This window comes from Daucus carota, chromosome 7, assembly GCF_001625215.2.
Source record: "Daucus carota subsp. sativus chromosome 7, DH1 v3.0, whole genome shotgun sequence".
NCBI lineage: Eukaryota > Viridiplantae > Streptophyta > Magnoliopsida > Apiales > Apiaceae > Daucus > Daucus carota.
The window spans coordinates 40,672,034-40,697,255 of NC_030387.2; the positions used below are offsets into that span (position 1 = coordinate 40,672,034).

At 36.5% G+C, this 25,222-nt stretch overlaps 3 protein-coding genes across 4 annotated transcripts; all 3 read right to left on the reverse strand.

The window, feature by feature from the left end:
* Positions 1–685: 685 nt before the first annotated feature.
* LOC108196270 (heat shock 70 kDa protein 14-like) lies at positions 686–6,659 on the reverse strand. Its single transcript, XM_064081253.1, has 10 exons — positions 6,483–6,659; positions 3,639–4,813; positions 3,235–3,459; positions 3,009–3,104; positions 2,650–2,847; positions 2,205–2,399; positions 1,982–2,128; positions 1,758–1,907; positions 1,540–1,670; positions 686–1,191 (listed from the first exon to the last, which is right to left on the reverse strand). The coding sequence occupies exons 2-10, from the start codon at positions 4,806–4,808 to the stop codon at positions 984–986; spliced, it is 2,520 nt and encodes an 839-aa protein (XP_063937323.1). The 5' UTR covers positions 4,809–4,813; positions 6,483–6,659; the 3' UTR covers positions 686–983.
* Positions 6,660–7,599: 940 nt separating this feature from the next.
* On the reverse strand, positions 7,600–14,364 carry LOC108193250 (uncharacterized). The gene is made up of 5 exons (XM_017359829.2): positions 14,233–14,364; positions 11,023–11,605; positions 9,498–9,653; positions 8,752–9,120; positions 7,600–7,928 (listed from the first exon to the last, which is right to left on the reverse strand). Exons 2-4 carry the CDS (start codon positions 11,575–11,577, stop codon positions 8,773–8,775), a joined length of 1,059 nt encoding a protein of 352 aa, XP_017215318.1. The 5' UTR covers positions 11,578–11,605; positions 14,233–14,364; the 3' UTR covers positions 7,600–7,928; positions 8,752–8,772.
* Positions 14,365–15,841: 1,477 nt separating this feature from the next.
* LOC108195072 (uncharacterized) lies at positions 15,842–19,095 on the reverse strand. Of its 2 annotated transcripts, none has more exons than XM_064080873.1 (6): positions 18,645–19,095; positions 18,427–18,559; positions 18,058–18,161; positions 17,459–17,603; positions 17,191–17,349; positions 15,842–16,878 (listed from the first exon to the last, which is right to left on the reverse strand). In XM_064080873.1, the coding sequence occupies exons 1-6, from the start codon at positions 18,683–18,685 to the stop codon at positions 16,006–16,008; spliced, it is 1,455 nt and encodes a 484-aa protein (XP_063936943.1). In that variant the 5' UTR covers positions 18,686–19,095; the 3' UTR covers positions 15,842–16,005. The 2 variants fall into 2 exon arrangements, with proteins under 2 accessions (XP_063936943.1, XP_017217494.2); XM_017362005.2 differs by having other exon boundaries at positions 15,842–16,842; positions 18,645–19,089.
* Positions 19,096–25,222: the final 6,127 nt, after the last annotated feature.

Below are 25,222 nucleotides of genomic sequence, written 5' to 3' on the forward strand. Positions count from 1 at the left end.
AATTATCCCAAATAAGATATTATAGATGTTAAATATATGGATAAATTGAGTTACACATTCATAACATGGATATTAAAAATGATATTTTCATTATCAATTTAAAAATTATATTTTTATTTTTATTACAAATATATAAAACTTGTGATAGTTATATCATTTTTCAGATCAAATATAAGATTATATAATATATTCGAATCAAGTTTGAGAATTTTGTACTAATTATAAATATTAATATTCCACGGTTAATTTAACGTGTGAATGATCTAATTTCAAGTTTTGGATCGAATACTCGTGTTTCAAATAAATTAAACTTCACGTATAGAAATTATCTTGATAGTGGAATCACATTTCCATATTTATTGTCACAAATTCATTTCCGTTCTTATTTACAAAGATCGGCAAGTTTTTGATCCGATACATTTCCGAACCCGGTGATGTTGAGATTAGAAAGGATCTCACACAGACACAAATTCCAGGTGTATCATACATAACAAGCATAATAATAGTAGAAAGAACATTAACATAGTCTCATATCCACCTCTAGCAATCTTTTTGAAACCATTTTGTCCTAATCAGAAATAAATCAACAAACAAACAAATTAATAAATAAATGCCAGACTGCAAGCAGTTCATCACTTATGAACCTTTGTGTGAAAGTTGATTCTTCATAGGGGTAGACCAACCATGAGCATAAGGAAATATTTTGATAACAAACAAGCTTCTGATATAAGTTTTCTATAGTTCCCAGGAAAATGGAAGTTCACCCCGAGATAATTTTCCCACAAATTGTTTCAGAAAAGTGTTTCCGAAGACCTGTATTATAGCATACAGGAGTAACAGAATTTGCTAAACCATCTTAAATAAGAACGGCTTTATAAACCAACATACAGAAACAAAGTCGCTCTCATTCTCCACCCCTCTTAATCTCAGAATAATTCTACATCACGTTGACTGATCTATAAGTAAAGAACAAAAACTCCAGTTTATGCTGCACTCTCGGGTTTTTCAGTTTCCATTGGCTCTTCGGAAGCCAATGGAACCTCGGTGCCAGGTGTATTCTCACTAGCATCTTTGTTGAGATCACCAAAATTTTCTGCACCATGAGACTGGTCACTGCTTGGAGAAGAAACTTCAGGTGCGGCTGGCTTAGCTGCCTTTGGTTTTGGTTTCGTCATTATCGGTCTGCAGAACCTGTTCATGCAAAGGCAATTAATAATAATACGATTAAAAGGAATACTTTAGCGAGAAACAGGAACATAAATATCCATATGTAGAGCCCTAGTAATCCTCAAATTTTTTAAGACCACAAAGGATATGTTCAGCTAAAACAGTGCATAAGAACATCTTGCAAGCAACATCCAGTTGTATAATTGTCAATGAGATATTATTAATGTATATACATATTCCCAGACCCAAGAAATTAGTAACACTACTAGACCATCCTTGAGACGTAAATCAAAACAACACACGATATTCGGAGTTTGATAGAACAGTAAAAGAAACAATTCTGTAGTACATCCTACATAAGCAAACATTTACCTGTCAAGAGCTTCAGCTTTCTTTTTCAAATCAGCTGACAAGAGAACTGGAGTGGCATGTTTTGGTAATGAATCTTGGTGCTGCTTTTTCTCCTTTAACCAAGCTTCAGCATCCACACATTCCTTCAAAACCTACACATCCAGGCATTTAAGAGCTACGGTGAATTACAATTCATCTTAATAACAAGTATGAGAAAAGAATATCTGACACTTCGCTACCTTCTCCTTCTCAGCAATATCAATGTGATCAAACTTGGAGTCAGATGACATTACTGCCTCTCTGTAGCTATTGATGCAATAAACTAGTTCATCAACCACAGATCCCCTCTCCAAGTGTTCCTTGTAGCGCAGCTCAACAGGATCACCACGCTGCAAGTACCTTCAGTCAATTGGAATACATAGACAATAATAATCACAAAAACAAATTTGGCACAGCTACCAACCTTCTTCAGTTCTTCAAGCTTGGCAACATATACACCCTTGGTCTCATCCTCACCATCTTCATACAACCAATCTTCAACCTGTTGAAGGATGGCTATGAACTCCTCTCTCTCCGGATCAGTAACAAAGTCATGATATTTGTCATGTAGCTGGGAGAAAACACAGATGTAAGACAAAATACTCAAATAATCATGACGAATAGTTTAATGTTAAACTAAAGCAAACCTTGTTTCTCATGTCATAAACATAAGCCTCCACAGCATTCTTTTTGTCTTTGGTTTCTTCCATTACTCTATCTTGCAATGCCATTTCGAATTCCTTCTCCACTGCTTTCTGCACGTCTGCATGTGGCATTCCCCCGTAAACTAGCTCGGTCACCGGTATGTCGGTCTTTTTCACCTTCTTCTTTGAAACCTCAACCTACATTAAAATATAATAATAAATCATACAGGCAGGACACAATATATTTAATTGAGAGAATATATTTAATTGAGAGGCAGGACACAATATATTTAATTGAGAGAATATGCAGAATGTTAGGAATATAAATTAGAAAGTAAAGGGCATAGGCTGTAGAAGAACAAAATTGATGTTACCAAGCACAGCACCATAAAAAACAGTTATTTATGTGCAAAGCATCTTGCTAAACATTCCAAAGAATTTGTCTGACCTTGGATTCGGTTTCCATTTGGACAGGGACGTCTCCTTGAGCTGCATTCGCAGAGCCAGGAGCAGCACTCTTTGCATCTTCCATATCCACATCATTCTCAGTACCACTTGAAAGAGCCGGTGCAGGTGGAACTTCATCTGTATCCATCTTTGTAGTCTCTTTCACGACTGGAATCTCAACTTCCTCTTCTTCAAGTAGCTGAAATTTTTTTTGAGGAATAAAACACAATGGATATTAGGAGAACTCAAGTACAAAACATACAAACAAAAGACATGCCAATAGTCAGGAAGACACTTCCATGCTTTTCTCATCAAATTAAAATGTAACAACAAAGCTGGCTAGCTATCAGTAAAACTTACAGTTGCCGACTCAATGGACACAACACCATGTAGATTTAGACGAACTTTTACTTTCACTTTTGCTCGTTCACTTTTTGTTGACTGAAAAGGGCCAATCTGTCGAAAACAATGATAATAATAACAGTAAGAGAACAGGAATGTCACATCAACCATAGACTACTTATGTGGATTAACTTGTTTCTAGACATCAGATGCTGCAGTCTCAGAACCTGAATAATTTCCATACCGTGTATGTGCTGATCATTGCAGGTGCTTGAACTTCATTTACATCAGCATAGTGTACATCTACTGTAAATGTTCCAGACCTGAAGAATGTCAGGGCCTTCACACTAGGTATCGAATTTCCTTTTGGAAAAACAATAGTACTCTGTTGATTGTCCGCTCCATTCTGAGCATCTGGAGCAGTGCCTTTCCATGACAAAGCAATAGTGAATGGGAAGCTCTCATTGACCTTCAAAACCAAAAATGAAAATAAAAAAAGACTCATAATTACAAATTTAAGAAGAATAACAAGAAATCAAGTTTTAAATCATGGTGAATCAGTTCAATATATATCAAACAAAAAGCAGAAAAACAACCCTCGAATGAGGTGAAAAACAAATCCCTCCCCTGGACAAGAAAAATGTCTACCTGGAATTCTCTCACTTTAAAAGTGGGGCTAAGAATAGCACATTCCAATGCACAACCTTTCGCAACACATTCACTAGCGTTCATTGTCCGCCTAGGCTCCTTACCAAAGAACTCCGTCAAAATCTTCATTATTGCAGGTACACGGGACCCTGAACCAACCACCTCAACAGCATATATATTTTCTACAGTCAGCCCTGCCTCTGAAAGAGCTTTCTCCAACGGCTTCTTAACTCGCTCCAGTATCGGAATGCTAATTTGTTCAAACTCGTCTCTTTTGATGAACCCTCTGACATCCTTCTCGTCCATCAAGCACTCTATATTCATAGGTGCCTCTGGATTTGCACTGAGAACCTTTTTCAGTTTCTCACATGCAGCACGAAGCCTAAGGGAGGCCCTTGCATTTTGGTAAACATCAATCTTGTATTCCCTCTTGAATTTTTCAGCAAAGTTTTGAAAAAGCACTTCGTCAAAATCTCTCCCACCAAGTGACCGATCAAACGCATGGGCTAATATTTTCAGCTGGCCTTTCTTTAAACCAGCTATACATACTTGCATACTAGCATGACCAATATCTACAAAGGCAACATTCAGCTGGTCATTCTCCGGCAAATCAGTCTTGTAAATACCATATGCAAGAGCAGTAGCTGTAGTTTCATGAATGAGTCTAAGTGGGTGCAACCCTGCAATCGTAGCAGCATCTAGAACAGCACGCCTTTGAAGATCAGTGAAATAAATAGGAATCCCAATGCAGCAATCAACCACAGCGGCATTCAGATTCTTCTCTGCTATACTTTTCAGATCTGAGAAGACCATTCCCAATACTTGGGTTGGTGTAAAACTTCTCATTTCTCCAAGATATTGAGCATTAATTAATGGATACCCATCAGGACCTTCAGTTACAGAAAAAGGCAGTGACTTGATATCCCGCTGCAGTTCAGGATCCGAAAACTGGCGTCCAATCAGCCGCTTAATCTGAGAAATTGTGTTTTTTGGGTTCATCATACTTGAAGCGGCACCAGCTGTTCCAAGGAAACGTTGCTTTTCACCGAAGCATACGATAGCAGGAGTCTCACGTTTAGATTCATCATTCAGTACAACATCAATCCCCCGTTGCCTTGCAACAGCAACAACACCACTCTCATTTCCAAAATCAAAACCAACAACGCTCATTTTCCCTGTTCAACACAAAGACCAACAACCAGAGTCAAAATAAATAAATTGCTCATAAAGTAATAGCATATCTCAAAAACTATACCCACACATTCAAGCCTTACTGTAATCAAAAACTGTCTTGAGACACTTAAAGCGAGTCTGATTCAGGAAAAAATATGCAGTATAACCTAGGCATGCAGCCTAGGCGTAGCTCAGGTTTTGTTAAATTCAAACAACAAACACCACAGTAAATAACAAAATTGAGTCAAAACCTAATTAGTCTCAAAAATAAAAACACATCTTAATAAAAACTAGAATAGTAGATGCAATGTTCCAACATTCTATCAGAAATTAATATATTAAACATTCTATTAATATTTAAATTAAGAGTCAGAGAAATCATCATTCCAACATTGTACAGACCCGGGAGAAATTTATCATCATATAAACATTATATGGACCCATTTAACACGGACATAATTTAGTTGAGATCATCATAAATAACTATAATAGCCATAAACAGTATGAACGATCTAGAAACGCACACGTAATCATTATCAAAGAAATAGTTAACGTCCCAAAATTAAAACAGTCCACTCATTTAAAACCGCTGCCAACCAAATTGGCGGGAAAACTCAGAATCATTCAAAAATCCTATCCACGCATTCAAAGCCAGAATAACACCGACAAAACATAATGCAGCCCAACCTCCGCATACGAACAACACATACATACAAAAATCGACTTCCCAAAATTGATTCCACACACTCCCACCGCAGTCAATTTCCAAATTCAGCTAAACGATAAATAAACACAACGCACCCAATATCAACAACACCCAAAAAAACCCTAAAACTCAATTATAAAGACATAAAGCTCCAAACTTTACCACCAAGATTAATACAATAAACAATAATCACACAGAATGCACACGTAATAATTATTAACGAAATCAGTATAATGTCCCAAAATTTAAATGGTCCACCCATTCAAATCGGCTACCAACAATACCCAGGAAAACTCATAAATCATAATCATTCAAAAATCCTATCCATGCATTCAACACTAATTCCGACAAAAACATAATGCAGCCCAACCTACACATGCAAACATCGCATACAAACAAAACTCGACTTCTTAAAATCAATCCAACAAACTCATGCAAATTCAGCTAAACGATAAAGAAACACAATGCACCCAATATCAACCTTTAAATCAATATCAACACAATAAACACTGATTAACACAGGATCAAAAACAACCAACACAACTCCACATGAACAGTAACTAACCAAAAACTAAGCTACAGTTCCAATTACTACATCAACATCAATACAAAAAACACAAACCAGTACAGAATCAACATCAATCATCACAACTTCACATAAATTACAGTAATTAATCGCAAACTAAGCTAAAGTTTCAATCTTTAAATCAATATCAACACAATAAACACTGATTAACACAGGATCAAAAACAACCACCACAACTCCACATGAACTACAGTAACTAACTGAAAACTAAGCTACAGTTCCAATTACTACATCAACATCAAAACAAAAAACACAAACCAGTACAGAATCAACATCAATCTTCACAGCTTCACATAAATTACAGCAATTAATCGCAAATTAATCGATTTACAGATCTGAAAATTGAGAATTAAGAGAGCTAAGTGAGTAAAGACCGTACCTTCAACCTAAAAGATGATCACTTTCAACACGCAGTCAAATCAGCGAGTGTATTTGTGTCTTTTTGTAAAATGAAATACCCAGAAGGGCGAAAAGAAACGAAGGGTTTAATATTATAAAAGAAAAGAGAGAAGTGTAGATGGGTCTAGAGCTAGTGAATGTCTAGAATGTTCGGTTTGAGTCAAAGTTTCTGCTTGACTTCTCTTAAACCCTAGTTTTTCATGTTCTAAGTTTTGGTGCTGTTTTGCATTCATATATTTGTTTAAAAAAAAATAGTATTACACATCATTCAAATTAAATTATTGATGTATGATATTTTATATCATTAATTTTTCTGATCATATCTATTAATTTATAAAATCAATATTTTTATTTGTAATTTGTAATATGGAAATGATCTAAATAATATGTTAAGATTAAGCATTAATAAAATATATATCCATTCTAAATAAAGCGGATTGATTATATTAAAATCATGACAAACAGAAGCTCATACTATGTCAATTAAAATTAAACCTTCTATAATATACATACATATATATATAATTTATTTAGGAATCAACTTTGATAAGAGGATATTTTTTACTTGTTCTATTTTAATATTCAAAATTTAATTCTAAAATTTTGATATAAATATAAAAGATTTTTAAAATTAATAAATAAGGTGTATAAACTAAATAAAATTATTAAATTTTGAAGATAATCCCGCCTCTTGGCAAGTCTAATCATATAAAAAAATAAAAATTTACTGATCAAGCAACCAACTCCGCAAAGAGTATACATAAAATTGCATATCTCGACAGTTAAATAAAATTTTGATATTTTATTGTGTATATATTCCTAGGATGGAAAGAAATTACATCCTATATAACAAAAGGGAAGACATTGAATGCAAATTTAAGGACTTGTCATCGACAATAGAAAGGAAAGCATATTAAGAGATGGGACATAGAAAGAAACAAGTTATTAACAACTGGACTCTGTTGTCCAGCTATGGTCACAAAGTTCATGCATTGTTCTTATTTACAAAGAGCAACAAGTTTTTGATTTAACACATTTCCAAACCCGGTGAAAGGTTGAAGACGTAATGTTTCTTGAGCGGTAAGGCTTGAAACAAGAACACAGAAAAGATTTCGACTGGATATTAAGAAATGATCTCATACAAAGACAGACGCGATTCCAAGGAATAATGATCTGTGGAGTGTATCATACATAATAAAAACAACATTCGGCTAAATAACATCAATAGTATCATTATGAATGAAACTGTAAGCCACCTTCCACCTTGCATTCTTTTGATGCACACAATGTCAGATGAAGTGGTAAAAATACTGTATTCTGTTTGTACATAATTTCGCAGCTTCGAACATTCATCAAATCACATCAATCATATTGTACTGTAATAACATTGCTTTCAAATTCTCCCATCCCGACTTCAACTTTATACCTGTCATAAACAAACCACCACAAGACAATCTCATTCAGTGGGTCAAAGCTTTATTAAATTAGAGACGATAGTCTAGTATCCACCTCTGGCAATTTTTTTTTGAAATCATGCATTTCTCTTGACGGGAAAAAATAAAAGACAGTTAATTAATTAAGAGACAAAAGAAACTGAGGAAGATGTCCATGCAAATATATTCAGTGGGCTGGATTAACTTTTTGCTATCTGCGCCAAGGTTGCAAATTGGTAGACAAAAATAAAACGATAAATGACTATATTCAAAGAATTTCTCTTAAACAAAATTGCTTGATTATTTCTTTTTTGCTGGAATACCAGATATATATTTTCTATTTTGTTTTAGGTTGTACAGTTGAACCACAATATATTAATTAACGTTTTCAGTCCCAAATAGGATACAGTTAGTGTATATTCAACCTCGATAGGTTAATAATATCGATTATAAAATCTACCAGTCCTGAAACTATTAATGTAATGAGGTTTAGCTGTATTACTTGAATAATTTATAGTTGTGTTCATATTCATGTTGTAGTGTGTGCACGCACGCTTGTCACAAGCTAAAAAGCTGATGGTAAATTGCGGAGATATTTCTTTCGAAAAATTAGGAGAGCGCATAAAGGCAGAGAAGACAAGGAACCATAATTTATGTGCATTATCCAACAGGAATTTTTTTTTGAGGATAACAGGCATGGGTAGATACCATATATGATCCAATTTTGTGGTCAAAGGACATCTTTTTCTAGGAAACTCATGGTGCTCCCTTGATCACTCACATCAGTTTGTCCATGTGTGTAAAATATAAAATTACCTCACTATAAGCATTAGATCTTTAACAGGCTTCTCCACTGACAGAATTCATGTTTGACGATTCCTTCTCTCGCCAGACTGCAAGAACTTCATCAGTTCTGAACCGTTGTGTGAAAGTTGATTCTTCCATAGGGGTCGACAAACCATGAGCATAAGCAAGAAGACCGGTATATGCAATCATCGCTCCATTGTCAATACAGTACCTGTCATCAGTAGCAAAAAGATTTCCGCCTCTCTCAGAGCACATAGTTCTCATCATATCTTGCAACCGCTCATTGCAGCCCACTCCGCCAACAATGAGAACATCTTTCTTGTCACAATGTGCCATTGCTCGTTCTGTAATCTCAACAAGCATTGCAAACACAGTTTCCTGAAACACAAGGTATAATTCATGTCAAATTTAAATGCACTTGTGTTTGGTTGGGAAGAATGGAATGGAATGTGTAAAAATAAAAGAAAATACTAGATATAGAAGGGAAGTTCTGGGAAAAAAGTGAGTAAATGCAAAATTGTTATGATGAGATTCTAGAAGAAATTGGGTATGGGAGAGAATAGGGATTCCTTCTCAAATTGGGGGTGTGACTTCTAGTATAGGGTGTAAGGAACGAAATTCTTAAACTATTGTCCATAACATAGTTCAAATTTCATTCCGTTCCTTCGAAATTTATTCACCCCAACCAAACACAACACTTGTTTAGGCGCAGATATGACTTTAAGAAAGAACTAAAGAAAATGTGAAAATCCTACCTGTAGGGAATAGCACAAATCTGCAGGCGTGCACTCTTTATTTTTCAGCTTCTCTTCAGCAGTGGTTTCGATGTAACTTAATATTCCACTGAATGAAACATCCATTCCTTTTACAGCATATGGCAGGTCTAAGAACTTTTCTCCTTTCTTAGCAAGCTGTGAAGAAAACCACATCTAATAAATAACTAGAGGCGTGTATACACTGGCTAATTGTCATAAATTTATAACAAAAAAAAACGATGTGCACATTTATTTTTGCACACCCTATATTGCAGTGTTCTAATAAAGCAGCAAGCCGTCAGTAAGATGACCTTTTCTAACCCTTTAACAGATTTGTAAACAGAACTGTACGCGGATTATTGATACTATGTAGAGTAATACACATTATCAAGAACTATTATAATGCTTACATCTAGTATTAAGTAACAAAATACCATCTATTAATCATAAAAATAGTTCTTTTCCGGCCACCCGAAGGAACATGAGGAGTTAAACACCTTCAGTAAATTGAAATTTTGGGTAGATGATGCTGATAACATGACAAAATAAGAAAGTTATTTACTATTTGCCTTTTACCAGAAAAAACAAGGTAAACTTACATGCTGTCTGTTACATGGAAATTTACTTGAACATTGTTTATTTGTAAGTAAACTGGCCTCAACGTTTATCTCCTCAATCTTCACAACGATTTTGATCTCACTGTCCAACAAGTTGGCCATAAGTTTAGTAATTTTTTGCTTATTATTTTGATTAGAAATTATGATACAAGATCGGAACTGGTTAAAAAGGCAGACCCTTTCGAATTGTAGAAGTTTAGTTCAAATCTGTTACACATTAAGTTTAGTTGGGTGCCTATATATAAATAAAATAATTGAATTAGCAACATAATCTCATAAATGTTTTAACGTGATAGCAACCAGACGGACATGTAGATGAAAATAATACTTTGTTGAAATAAAAGTTTGAATAACGATAACACATAACAGACGCATGGCTTAGTATTCATCAAATGTAGGGATTTGAGATGGCTTGTAATATAAGATGTTGTCAAATGTTGAAGTGGTAATAAGGAAAATGAGTAACTGTATTGTCATGAAACACGCATGCAAAAATAAAAGCCTGGTAATCTTAGGGAATCTCATGCACGTAAAATCTATCTTCAATAGGAAAGATATATATCTATCTAAATTAAACAGATAGATAAAATTAAGTCACTATCATGGTGCAAGGTGTAGCACACCACAACTGTAGTCTATGATCTAAGCTATTTATTGACATGAATCCAATTTTCTTAGTTTTGTCAGGATCCGTTAAATAGCTGGTTCAATTTAACCTTTTTTACCAACCGCGACATGTTCTAATAAATAACTGATGTTTATTATTATTTTTACCTTCCAATAGCTTTAACTAAAATTTTACATTCTATTCGAGCAATATGGCAAACAAATTCAGACTAATATTATGCCTTAATTAATTAAGTAAACATTACATAACCAGAATCAAATACCAAAAACAAACAACAAACCTGTTCAATGTTATAACCTGGAGCTGGATCATTTGACAGTTCCAAAACTCTAGCAAACCGATCCAAACAGTTCCCAACAGCAATGTCAATTGTCTCCCCAAAAATACGATACTTGCCTTCACTATAGGCAATCACTTGTGTGTTACCACCACTCACATACAACACCACTGGATCTTTGGCCCCAGTTACAATCCTCCCCATCTCAATATGAGCAACACAGTGATTCACCGCAACAATTGGCTTCTTCCAAAGTTGTGAAAGTACCCGTACAACAACTGCAGCAACCTGCAGTGGTGCACCCATACCTGGACCTTTGGTGTAACAAAGACAATCAATCTCATTGGGAGTTACTTCAGCAGCTTCGAGAGCAGATTTGATCAACGGAAGAACATGTTGAAGATGGTGCTGTGCTGTTTCTCGAGGAAGAAACCCTTGACCTGGAGGGGTAATGTACGTATGTCGTGGATTGGATAAGATTGTGCCATCTAAACTTACAACGCCAACGCCGATCTTGTTGGCTGAACCCTCAAACCCTAAGGCTAACAATCTCTTCATCTCCCAATATCTATCTAGCAACACTTACCTGTCATCAATAAGACTAGCATATTGTCAAAACAAAAAGAAAAAAGATTTTAATGATTTCTCTTATGTTTAAACCACAACTAAGAAAAATAATTAAATATACAACTCGTACTAAGAATACAATAGGTTTTTATATCGAAATGCTAATAACAAATCATATTTTAATCTTGATTGTGTTTCGGCTTTGGTAATTCGTGAACTTTGATTGATTGGTCATAGGAATGCATGATCATACAAATTGCAATACATGCAATTGGATTATAAATCATAAGATCAAATAACTTGGATAGTCTTCTAGACAAACTTGATATTATGAACTTTAGTTAATGGTTTAAGATGGAACGATGAAGCATAAAAGGCTATACAAATGTTTCACTCCTTTTTGATAAATATATAAATAATTTAACTTAATTGAAAAAGTTCCTTGTTATATTTCACAATCTACAAGCAAGATAAACAAACTTAGTTAACCTAAAACCTGGTCTAATATCTATAAACACATCTTAATAAATACCAGCACATAAAATTTAACATCCCCACACTCAATCATAATGAACAGGACATATTAATAATGTCCCAAGGCTCAATCAATAAGTAGAAAAGGGGACATTCCAAAACTGCTCAAAGTAAGTGTGGGAGAAACTTATCATCATTCAAACATTAAATGGACTAATTCAGATGAGATCATCATAGATAACTATGCTAACCTGAAACACTATGAAAGATTAAGCAGCACGCACAATGTAATAGGGGCAGACCCAGTTTATGATTACATGGGCAAACAAATTTGAGTCTAAAGTCTAGCGTGCTTGAGAAAATCTTTTGCATAATGACAATTTTTTACTATGTTACCCGGACTCTTCATTTTGTGTCGAGTACCCGTGTCGGACACTCGACACCCGGACATGGGTATGGACACTCAGACACTTATTTTAAGCCAAAAACATGTAACATTTTCAAATTATTGCTGAGTCCGACACTCGGACACGTATCCATGTTGGACACTTTTAGCCGAGTCCGGGTAACATAGATTTTTTATGCATCTTATATCACTCGATGTTGTACTCATACAATTTTATGACCAGTTAATAAGCATTTTATATCAAGTGTTGTAAAAATTGGTCAACCTTAGACAATTATTCTAAAATCAACCGAATCGACTTTAACAGATGTTAAAAAAAAATCGAAGGTATACCCAAATTTTAGTGATTAAAAAGACTCTACAATCTTACTATATATCTAAAGTTATTAACTTATTATCCTTGGAAAAATGATAATGAAAATTAAAAGTTCACATACAAATTGGAATTTGCTTGAGGAAAGAGGATATAATAAAAACCGAAAAAGTAACAGGAAAGTAGGCCAAGGATTGTGTATGCATTGAAAAATGTAATACATACGACATACCTATTACACATAAAAGGTGTAATTCCGTAGAATAAACAATTACTTACAATAACAATGTGCAGGGGAATTTTATCATACAATAGATATACGCTCTATTATAGATGATCAAAACTTAGAGCTTATAAGAATGTAGATTACAAAAGAGGCATATAGAAAAAGTAAACTTATATACCTTAATTATTAAGTTTTGAAATTGTGATATGTGAGAACTACCATAGGTTTCATTCAAAACTAGAGTATAACTAGTTAAGGGCCTTGATGCAATTTCAACTTACAGCAGAAACAACTGACATATGAAATGTAACTCGAGAATGAGCAATTGTGCTAGAAAGTAAAACGGACCTGACCTAAGGAAATTTAAAATGAAAAATTGATAGCAATTTAATAGCAGGAAATTTTTGGCTTCCGGTCAGCCCATGGATGTAAATATGTAATCACTATCAACAACATCATTACAATGTCCTAAAATTAATCAGAACTAAAATCGGACACTTACTCAACTCCAATTAAACCAACTGTTTGGACACGTTAGCATCACTCGAAAAGCATATCAACACACACAAAGCCGGACTACCCGGACAAAAACATAATGCAGTTCAGCATAGGCATAAACACACCACAGGATTACGAACACACACAAGCATGACTCCAGTTCTCATCGACACTAACACACACAAAACCAAGTCAATTTAAGAAACCAGCAAACCTAAACCCTGCTCAAGAATCTAAAAACAACAGTTTAACTACTTATAACAACATCAGAATCAACATAAACACATTGAGTGAAGATAAAATCAAGAACAACTGAGATAATTTTGAGCAAATACAATGTCAATTGAACAGTAATTATTAAATTAAACAGATTAAAGATCATACTAACACACTCAACCTCGACAAATCTGATAAAAACATAATGCAGCACAATATAGCCATAAACACAACAGACAATTACGTAAATGCACAAGTATAAGTCGGGTCTTATCGGAACTAACTAACAGTGTAACACAAAGTACAGTCAATTTACGAAACCAGCTATCCTACACCCTGCTCAAGAATCTAATAACAAGAGTTTAACTACTTATATCAACATCAGAATCAACATAAACACATTCAGTGAAGATAAAATCAAGAACAGTATGAATTGAACAGTAATTATTGAATTAAATAAATTATAGATGTGACGATTTAAAATTAAGAGATGGGGGTGAGCAAAGATTGTACCTTGTTAAAGATGATTCTTTGGGATGAAACAGACACGAAGTCAACTAATTAGTGTGTGTGTGTGTGAAGAAAAGGGGACGAGGGTTTTCTTTGAAGGGTTTAAGGGTGTAGTAGAACAATGTTGGGGATAATATAAAAGGGCATTTATGTAAATTTAGAGTGTGTATTATATTTTTTTTTCAAATTTACTTTTGTGAAAGTTTGGCTATTTATTCTCAATTTCAAAAAAAAAAAAAGAAGAAGAAGAAAGTTTGGCTATTGAATTTCAAAGAGACCTGCTCTACGGATTTCAGATTTATTACAAAATTCTGATTAAGTATTAAAATATATATTTTATAAATTTATTTATTACATTCTAATTTAACTAAAACTTTACTCCATACTTAAAAAAAATTAATTCTGATTTATCGAAAAAATCTCCAATAAATTCTTGATAAATCTTCATTTAATAGATAAATTGATTAGTTTAATTTTTGATTTTTGCAATCACAAAATAACTAATAGCCTATAAAAGATAATAACAATAATAATATCGTTAGAGTGATGATCCATATAATTTGATTCTGATAATTTGTTTTTTTACCGAGATTCTGATACATTTATTAAGTGAAATTTTTATATTACTAAATATTACAATTTAAATATCTAAACATTTACTCTATTTACTCGAGTGGTGTCGACCTCGAACTCCAAAATAATGTCATTTTTGTCACCTATCCGGCCGAGTAAAATTTTTTGAAACATCGAAAAAAATGAGTGATTGATAAAAAGAACGCAATTTACGGTTTCATAATCGACAAAAGAGAGGCCAAGATACATGAGACGGAACAAAATAGAGAACAAATTTCAATGGTTAGCTTGGAACCTTCACTTGACTTGTCTTGAGAAAACTATTTTGTCCAGCAATATGGTCCATTTCATGCACACCACCTCTGCTGCTGCTGCAAATAAGTTGAATCCATCTCAATCTTATAGGTACGGAGTTGAGAGGCTAATCTAGGTTGAAGTCCTGGCTGAGTCAAAAATAGTTATCTTTTAGATTCCGGATAATTTAAATTTCTGGTTCCGCCACTCACAATCACACTAAACTCTATATTTATAACCCGATATAATGCACTTCATGTCTCTGCAGTTATCATCCAAAGTATCAAACTTTCTTAAAAGTAGCTAATTAGCTATGTACTATGAGGGTGTTCTTAAGGTCGGTGCCTATGAATCAAGAAAACTACGTAGGCGATTTGTGACTGTTCTGATGACAATGCAAGATCATGACAGGCTGCAAGTGCCTGTTAATGAACCAGCTGCTGATAGGTGTGGTGGAAGCTGTGATGGAGTGCTGCGCCGTTCAGATTCATTAGAAGATAAATTGATCGAACGAATTGGCCTCAAGCTGAAACACAGCTAGAAAATCTGTATTTGTGTTTTATTTTTGTTCTTGTATACAAAAACAGTTGTGTTCTTGTATTAAAGCTTTCAGATATCTTTTGCAAGTAAAACTAGAACATTGTTGATTCGCGCAGAAGCTTAACGTGCAGATTAGTACTGGAGGCACAGACTAGCACACCGCAATCATTGTAGTAACCATATTCACAAAGCATAGTAATTTGGATGCAAGAAACTGCAGCACAGTGGTCATATAAAAGAAAGAACTAAGTTCTGTCTGTCAAAACTATATGCTTTTGCTACCAAGTGACTTTCTAAATGTTTTACATTGAAAACTGAAAGAATATATTAAAAAACAGATTTTCAAGAAAGAAGAATGTTAATAATATTTCATTTTCTCCTTCCTTGAAGCCTAGCAAGTCGAGCTACAAAATCATCATAGTCTGGTAGCATAGGGTGAGCGTAGCCATCAGCATTGATGTTCGCCTGATAAGAAGTGGCACGAGTTGGTCCCCTTTTTGTCTCTTCTGGAATGGATGGCTCAACAGGTAGCGAGGCAGCTCTGGTTTGAAGATTATAATCCTTGCGTCTGGGCTTTGTTTCTTCTCTGGTTGGTCCCGGAGTTGCATTTTTGTTACTGTAGTGCATTAGAAACTTACATGTCTTTCTTTCCTCGTCTGGAGTATCACAACCATGTTGTTTAGCTTCTTCCTGTTCTTTTCCATCTGAGTTCTTGCACATTGTTTCACCGCCTTTGAAACTGCCAATGCTGTCGCGACCTGGTGGAGGATCAAGGAGTTTGGCACGTCTTGTCCTCACGGATTTTGGAATGTTCTTAGATTTCTGATCAAGTTGAACATCCAATTTTCTTGATCCTTCCCCTTCAATGTTGGAGCAGTCAGGAACAAATCCCAAGATAGGATTAGTTTTGCTAACAGTTGGTCTGGTAGGAGGCAGATCTGAACTATACACGCGGGTACTCTTCTCACCAACTACTTCATCCCTAAATAAACTTCCAGGATCAAATAAACTCTGCTGGACGTTTTGATCTATTTTTTTCGCTTGAATGACTTTGCTGGGAGTTCTCCTGCTTTGTGGAATTTTATGGCCATCATTTGTAACTTCATCCTTTCGGTCAGAACAGAATTCTTGCTTTCTTTCTTCTAAAATTACCATCCGATTGTCTTGCTTATGTCTTTCAGCATCACTGGAGTTCTTAGACTTGTTCTGCAAAATAGTTAATGTCATAGCTGCATTAGGTTTCTGCGGTCAATTTAAAACAGCACTACGTTTTATCAACCCCATATGTCACACCATATACCAGATTCATCTTAAGTTATAATCATAGAGGAATATTCAGTTTTGACTCCAAAAACATAGAAACGAGTCGGAGGCATGATATAAAATTCAAGGTATGTAAAATAAAATAGAAGGGAATGAAATATACAAGGTACGAAAGACCAAGTTGCTGTAGCTTTAGTCTCATCACATTGTTGAAATATTTACCATTCAAAGGTCTTATTGTTAGGCTTAGGAGTTTTATACGAAAGAATAAGACATGCAGAAATATATTACCTGTACTAGGATAGGTGGCTGCTGAACTGCAGGTGGCTTATAGAGCTTCTGCTCTAGAGCCTTTGAATTCCATAGGATGCTGGATTCTCGTGCTATATCTCGCAGCAACTGTAATTTCTCATCTTTTGAATGCTTTGCTGACTTCAGCTTTGCCACAAACTGGGCCAATAATTGACACTTTAGTTCTACTAACCAAAAAAAAGTTACTGAAATTTTTGTTTTATGGAGCTTGTCATCTATACTGAAACATGGACAATCACACAATCACCTCTTTATTGACATAAGATTCAACTGACTTCCCATATCTCTCCGTAAATAAGCTTCTGAGTTCACGCAGTTCTGGCAAATCAGCAAACCTTGCAGCTGCAAACATCAAAGTCGAGACAGCCTCTCTGCACTCATCAGGGCATTCCCTAAAAGCATGACGTTTAATAAACATAAGCAACTTTCACTTGCAACAAACTGCTGCAGTAATTCAGAAAACAATGTTAACAAGATAAATAATATCTAGTAACGTATATCCTTGACATTTATGATTCTTAACAAGTAATTCTTCACCAGAGAAATAATTTAAACATCATGTCTTGACATAACAAACCAGCAATTAAAGCTTCATGCTCTCTAAAATTGACCCTCTTAATCCAGAATTTTTTTATGCCTCGCAGTAAAATCCACTTCAAATCGTTCCATGAAAAACCCTAGTACAGTACATTACAGCCAAAACAAAAACAACCAAGAGTCTATCTTTACAAAGAAAGTAATTGAACATCATTTTATTCAAAAACCAATATCATTCAACAAAATAAGGATCTAAGCAAGTCTGATTAAACATTAAATTAAGATTTAGTCGAAAAAAAAAGAATTTACCTATCCTTGTACAAGGCCGAAAGATGAGTAGAGATGCACAAACAGGACAACTCGACATACTCATAACATGATGAGAGATTCATCTCCTCCAAAAACCCTCCAGCCTGATACCACAATTTTCATCAACATACTGTCAAGTAATCAATTTTCCCAAAACGTCAACTAAGAACTTAAATATCATAAAATCTCCCCTCACTCGAAAAATCCATATATTTCTTTATCTAATTTTGATCACTAGAAACCCATTTTTACTGGTTTTTCCAAGATTTGAACCCGAATGCATCGAGCTTTAGACTCTTTCGAGGCCATAAAACACTAACAAGTTCTTGAATTTATCACGATACCAGATGATACAAAAAGAAGCATTACCCTAGCATAGGCATTCGAATCGAAACCATTTTGTAGAAGATCGGTAATGTCATTCATCAAGTACTTCTGCATTGCAATTCTCTTCCTCTTTATAATCTCAAGCCGCATGCTTGTCAGCTTTATCCAAGCCTTGCTGTGTCCAAAAAAACACAACCAAGAAGTTAACAAAAACACAATCTTTATTGAAAATAGTTTCAAGAATGCAAGTAAATTCTCACCATTTGATCTGAAACTTGCTCTTCAACAATCCGTTAAACATGTTCTTAATCTCTGCAGTGAATGATGATCAGGGTATTTTTTGCAAGAAAATCAAGAAACTTCAAGAAGCAGCATTGTAAATGTTGCGAAAACCCGAAAAGATGATCAAGAATGTGGGGATTAAGATGGCTCAATGGGGGTGATTTGATGCACAGATGACAGTGATTATGTGCATGAAATCTACAAGAGCAGAGGTACTAATGACTAATGAGTATATGAAGATTGTAGAGGCCTAGAGGAAGAATATTTGGACGCTTTATTTTCGAAAACAGGAGTAAAGTGTGTTGTTTGTTACATTTGACATATATAGACATGGTCTGAGTGTAGTGAATATGGTATTATAGATGGGTGATGCCGTGAGAGTGCCTAAAAGGTAAGGGTGATTTCAGGATAGAAAAATTTTGGCCCTCGTATAAGACCCGAAACCAGAATCCGACCTGAATATGCGAACTGATTTATAATTGAGAGACAAAATTTGAAAGTGATCAGAAAATCACCCGAAATGAATAAGAATTAAAAATTTCATTCCTAAAGTTTTGAACTTTTAGTTTTATTCGATTTTAACTGATTTTAACCTTGAATATGTTAATCTCGAATGATTTTTTTACTTAATCATCAAAATCTCGAAATAAGAAAAAGCAAGAGTAAAATTGTGTATATCAAAACTCGCGGAAATGAGGACTAAAAAAATCCGGGGATGGACAAATATATTTTCTGCGAAACCATTCCAACCTGTCAGGTTTGCGGTCTGGTGTGGGTCAAATTCGGTCAACTTATGGTACAATGTACAAGTACTCTAGTGTGTGCAGAGCTTCTTTTTGTTACAAATCTCGTGTTCCAGCTATGAAGTACTGTACTCTTTCTGTCCTTTTGATTTCTATACACTTTTTTTCGAGGATTTCTCATTCAATTTTATACATTTCAATATTTTTCTAAAGTAGTCAATCATCAATATACTTATATAAAGGAGAAGCGAGGGGCGTGTAGGTGGCGCCTCTCAGATAGCTCCGTCTGATTTTTCTAATTTTCCGGAATTTTTGGGTGAAAGATATAAAAAAAATTGTTTCAGATTCATTGATATGGTATATATCTTGGTATAAATTAATCTGATTCTGTTTCAAATTATTTATGGAATATAATAAATTGAAAGTATTAGTCTGATTTTATTTCAGATTATTTATGAAATATAGTAGCTTGCAAGTTTTTTAATCTGATTCTATTTCATATTATTTAATTATGGAAAAGAGTAGCGCACAAGTTTCTCGGCACCTATAAATACTCTTATAGGTTGTAGGGTTTTGGATCATCTAAACACAACCTACACTGTCTCTCAATATCACAGTTAGGGGTGTGCATTCGGTTCGGTTAACCGAAAACCGAACCGAATAACCAAAATAATTTCGGTTCGGTTAATCGAAATTTATATTTCGGTTCGTTAATCGAAATTTATATTTCGGTTCGGTTTTCGGTAGCCAAATTTTCATTTTTCGGTTATCCGGTTTTTTAACCGCGGTTTCATAGAATTTCAGTTTCGGTTAACCGAAATAAATTTCGGTTTCGGTTAACCGAATGCACACCCCTAATTACAATGATATATGTTTGTTGGTGATTCTTTTATAATATTTGTTTTGGTCGTCGGACGTATTTGTTGTTGTTTGCAAGCTTACTGTCTGTTTTATTGATGTCATCGGTCAGTATAGTCGTATGCTTTTTATATGCAGATAGTGGTGTATGTGTCTAAGAAGTAGTGTTTGGAAAAGTTAATGACAATGTTAGTCAAGAACATGATTACTTTTCAAAAAGAAAAACACAATTAAAATTAAGATTCGTCGTACTTTAAATCGTTAATTACATGTAGAAACTTATTATCATTTTTTCATATGAATTATAGTCTAATTTTGCAATTTTAAAAATTAATATTGGTATTGCATCGAGGTGTTTATAATATAAAATTTATTTTATTTTATAAATATTAATTTTGAATCATTAATATAATTTTTATAAGTCGCCGTAAATTGATTTTATTCTATAAATATTAATTTTGAATCATTAATGTAATTTTTATAGGCCGCCGCAACGCGCGGATTCTCAACTAGTTTTTATAATATAAAAATCTCACTCACCCACTAACTTCATCTATTTTTTCAAATTTATCACTTAAATATTAATGAGTCTCACCACTTTATCTACTTTTCTTTCTCTTTTTTATTACTTTAAATTACTTTATACATTTTTCTTAATCTCCGTGTCCGTACAAATGTATATATCTCAAAGGGGCGGAGGGGTTAACAAAAATGCAAGTACTTGTGAACTAGCTGTGGAGCTGTGAATGTGCAGTTGGTTTTAAGCCTTGAAGGCGTTGATGGCGAGTAAAGCGTGTGTTGTTGACTCCATCTCAGCAGCCACTCTAACAGCGGCTTGGTTGTCCGGCCGCTAAAAACGAGCAGGGAATGGGTTTGAGAGAGATATTCAAAATTTTATTTTTATTTTCATGATTTTACAAGATAAAAGTTCATACTCTCTCTGTCTCATTTAATTCTATACATTTCTTTTTAACTGCTCGACACGCATTTCAATACTCTTATAAAATATAGTTCCGTAACTTATTTTTGAGATTTTCTTTTTTTTTGTATAAAAATATAACATCCAAACTTTAATTCAGAAAAGAAAAATTTTAAAAATAAATTACCCAACTACATTTTACAGGAGCATTAAAATCCGTGCCGTGTCCCCGTTTCCCAATGTATACCATATCATATATTAAGATTCAATTTTTTGTTATTATTTTAACAATTTATAAGTGATTCATAATATATACCATATCATATATTAAGATTGTTACCTCTTTCCGGGTATTAAATTCATGATACTAATAGAACAAAGGAGTCAACCTGTCTGTTATGGTCAAATATCAACTCGGCAGATGATTGCGTACACCTCGTCTCAATTCACGGAAAGGACCATTCTCAGGGATTGTCCTCGCCCATTATATGGACCTCGCCATCTATGAGGCCCAGGAAGTGAGGACCCAGGTCGACAGGATGGTCCTCGCCCAGTAAGTGTCCTCGCTCATTATGGACCCTCGTCCTAGACATGTGCCAGACCTCGCGGCCCAGTGACTAGCGGCCCAAGTCTTCAAGGAGTCCTCGCCCATTGTTGGAGGACCTCGCCCGATGCTTACCTTCCTCGCCCAATGTGGAAAGGGCCAAACACGCCTGGTTCTCAGGCCTAGTTATGATTGTTTTATCTTGGGCCTAGGCCCACCATCAGCCTCGCCCTAAGAGAGGGCGGAGGGCTAGCCCATACAGCTGAGTCTGAGGAGGTCCACATGGGCTAGTGCTGGTCAGCCCACCTAGTTCCATGCTCCTCGGAGGAGGCTGGGCTCCAGAAGCCCATATCCGTCTGATCTAAGGCGGTGGCCCATCGCTGGAACCAAGGAATGAGAAACTATTCTGATTAGGTTACTTGTTCCCCAAGAACTGCGTTTGGCTTGATCCCTATAAATAGGGTACGTAGGCACATCATTTGGGGATAAGTCACAACCCTTGCAAGAGCGAAATTCGATCTTGTGAGAAAACCCTGATTCCATGAACGATCTCAGTCAAACCCAAAATCACCACCCATACTCCGTCGTCCTCTATCATCGTCCACCACAAGTTCCAGCAACCCTCCCCGAATCTTGTTATCACCAGATTCCTCCGTTAACAATTGGCGCTAGAAGGAAGGGCTTTTGACATCTATTGGAGGAAGGATGTCTCAGGATATGAAGAACGACGCTATGGATCAGAACCAGAAGGCTCCGGTGGACCCAACTGTCATCGAGATTACTGATGCGCCACCGCCGCCACCATCCGACAATCAACAATCCCTACTCAATACTCACTTGACGACCATACAAGCACCCATCATGATGTCCAACACCCAAATCTTCGATACCTTCGCCACCTTCACCAATACCATGAAAGCTGTCTCCGCCCGCCTGGACTCCATGGAAGAAGTGGTACGGTCTTTGCCAAGAGACACCGGGAAGCCACACGGACAGAATCGTCGTCACCACACTGGAGGAGATAAGAGCAAGGGAAGGTCCTCCCATGGGACACATCGCCAGGGAAAAGAACCCATAACAGAACCACCAGAATCACACAAGAAGGCTGATGATAGGTTTCGCACTATAACACCCCGGAACTTGCATTACGATACTCCCGGGACGCGACGTCCCCCTGAAGACAAAAGACAAGCAAAAATCGTGATCTCCCAATACATCGACAAATCCTTAACCGAAGAGCAACGCCGGGAGGCCTATAGAAAGCACGAAGAAGAACTGGCCCGGGATATCCGCAGTATCAGGCAGCAACATCGACTCGCAACCGTCAAAAGTGAAGCCAAGGACCATCCCCCACCACCGATCGAAGGTAGTAAGAAAGTCCTTGGAACCACCATTGAGGAAAAGCGCTCCTCTGGGGGCGAAGGAACCAACATGGAGAAACAATTAGTGGTTTATGAGGGGAGGAGAAAGCCTTATTATCAGCGGGAGACCCCGGAAAAGAATCACTCTTACAGGCAGAGTCGCCCCCTTTTACCTCCCAGAGATCGAAGCTATCGCCAAGGCTTTTCTCGTTATTATCATTCAGGCTATCATCAGGACTCGTCTCAAGACTACCGACAGGATTACCTACGACCCTCGCCTCGTCACCATCGTCGCCCGACGCCTCCGACGTACCGTAGCTCAACATCTCGGTCTTACAGACGCCCGACGCCTACCAATAACCGAGGCCAGTTACCACTTCTCCCTTCTCCACCGCGGTACGACAATCTCCCCTACCGGCAACCTTCCGAAGCACAGGAGATCTAAGGTATAATGGAACAACGGATCCGGTAGAGTACATTGGGCGCTTTACAACGGAGATGGAGTTACACCAGGTATCTGATCTGACCAAGTGTCGACTTTTAGCTTCAACTTTGAGGGGAAACGCCCACCAATGGTTTCAGAAGATCGGACTGGGTAGCATTGGGTCATGGGAGCAGATGCGTAGGATGTTCCTCACTCAGTTTCAATCATCAATCCATTATGCCCCACCTGTTACCACTTTAGCCAATATCAGACAGAAGGAAGGAGAGACACTTCAAGCCTATTTCCGGAGGTTCAACGCTGAAGTCCCACAGGTGAGAGGAGCAACCGACGAGACCGTTAAGAATTTCTTGATAGCAGGAGTAAGAGTAGGCACGGACTTTTGGAAGGCACTTCAGAGGAAAGAGCCACCTACACTAGCAGCCCTGTATCTCTTGGCGGAACCATATAAGAGGGAGGAAGAGGCTCTCGCAAGTATTACCAGACATGACGCCAGTTCATCAAGAACATCTAGGCAAAGGAAGAGAGATAGGACACCTAGTCCCAGGAAGGAGAAAAAGAATACGGTCAACGCCCTTGATATCAGACCTGTCTCAGAAGAACGGAACAGCCCACCATGCCAACCTAGCCCTATAAGAAGAAGGTCAGATATCGATCATTACACTCCCTTGGTTGCATCTATTGAACATATATTCGAGGTAAACAAGAAATCAGGGATCTTTAAAAAACCAAACCCACTGACCTCTACTCAAGTCAAAGACCAGAAGAAGTTTTGTGCCTACCACGAATCACATGGTCATGATACCCACGAGTGTCGCCAACTTAAGGAAGAGATTGAACAGTTGATCAAGAATGGTAAGCTGACGGATTGGGTTGTTAGAGAGGTGAAAAAGCATAAGGATACTCCCATCATCACTTTAGTACCCGAAGCCGAGTCTGAAGCACCTGCATCTAGTGAACCCCCAAGAACAGCCAGAGAAGGTAGCATTCATACGATTTTTGGAGGTCCACATGTGGGAGGAGACAGCAGGGGTGCCATGGATAGGTATGCCAGAGAAGCTAAACAACCCCCTCTCACTAATGTCTTTCGTCTTTCGGAGATACCACCTAAGTTGTTCAAGGGAGAGGATACTCAGATCATATTTTCAGAGGAAGATGCTCGATGGGTCCATCACCCCCACGCTGATGCTCTGGTCGTAAATGTAAGGATTGGATCAAGGAACGTGCACAGGGTGTTTGTGGATAATGGCAGCTCCGTAAACCTATTGTACTACTCCACTTTCCAGAAGATGGGTTTACTAGACAAGGATATGACTCGAAAGACAACTTACCTATACGGTTTCACGGGGGATGCAATCAGAGTTAAAGGGACTATAAGGCTACCAGTGACGCTCGGAGAGGACCCGGTCTCCGCTACCCAAGTGGCTGAGTTTATGATCATAGAAGCCCCAGCCTACTATAATGCTCTAATCGGGAGCCCTATTTTGAAGGACATGAGAGTTGTAACCTCCATATATCATCTGTCTATGAAGTTCCCAACTCCCAGGGGGTAGGATGCATCAAAGGGTGTCAATATGACTCTAGGGATTGTTATAACCGTACCATAAAGACAGCCTCGAAGTTCAAAGCTGATATTGATCCTGACGAAGAGATGCTCGACTTCAAAGAAGAGAATGCGGAGGAGACAAA

What these genes read in the sequence shown, in the direction of transcription:
- LOC108193250 (XM_017359829.2), bottom strand. Translation starts at nt 11,577, where the DNA reads ATGAAGAGATTGTTAGCCTTAGGGTTTGAGGGTTCAGCCAACAAGATC. An exon ending in CAGGTTATAACATTGAACAG is followed by an intron (nt 9,654 to 11,022) that starts GTTTGTTGTTTG and finishes TTTTCTTCACAG; the next exon opens with CTTGCTAAGAAAGGAGAAAA. An exon ending in ATTTGTGCTATTCCCTACAG is followed by an intron (nt 9,121 to 9,497) that starts GTAGGATTTTCA and finishes CTTGTGTTTCAG; the next exon opens with GAAACTGTGTTTGCAATGCT.
- LOC108196270 (XM_064081253.1), bottom strand. Translation starts at nt 4,808, where the DNA reads ATGAGCGTTGTTGGTTTTGATTTTGGAAATGAGAGTGGTGTTGTTGCT. An exon ending in CAATGATCAGCACATACACG is followed by an intron (nt 3,105 to 3,234) that starts GTATGGAAATTA and finishes TGTTTTCGACAG; the next exon opens with ATTGGCCCTTTTCAGTCAAC. An exon ending in AGCTTGAAGAACTGAAGAAG is followed by an intron (nt 1,908 to 1,981) that starts GTTGGTAGCTGT and finishes AGGTACTTGCAG; the next exon opens with CGTGGTGATCCTGTTGAGCT.
- LOC108195072 (XM_064080873.1), bottom strand. Translation starts at nt 18,685, where the DNA reads ATGTTTAACGGATTGTTGAAGAGCAAGTTTCAGATCAAATG. An exon ending in AGCAAGTTTCAGATCAAATG is followed by an intron (nt 18,560 to 18,644) that starts GTGAGAATTTAC and finishes TTTTGGACACAG; the next exon opens with CAAGGCTTGGATAAAGCTGA. An exon ending in AGCCACCTATCCTAGTACAG is followed by an intron (nt 16,879 to 17,190) that starts GTAATATATTTC and finishes AATTGACCGCAG; the next exon opens with AAACCTAATGCAGCTATGAC.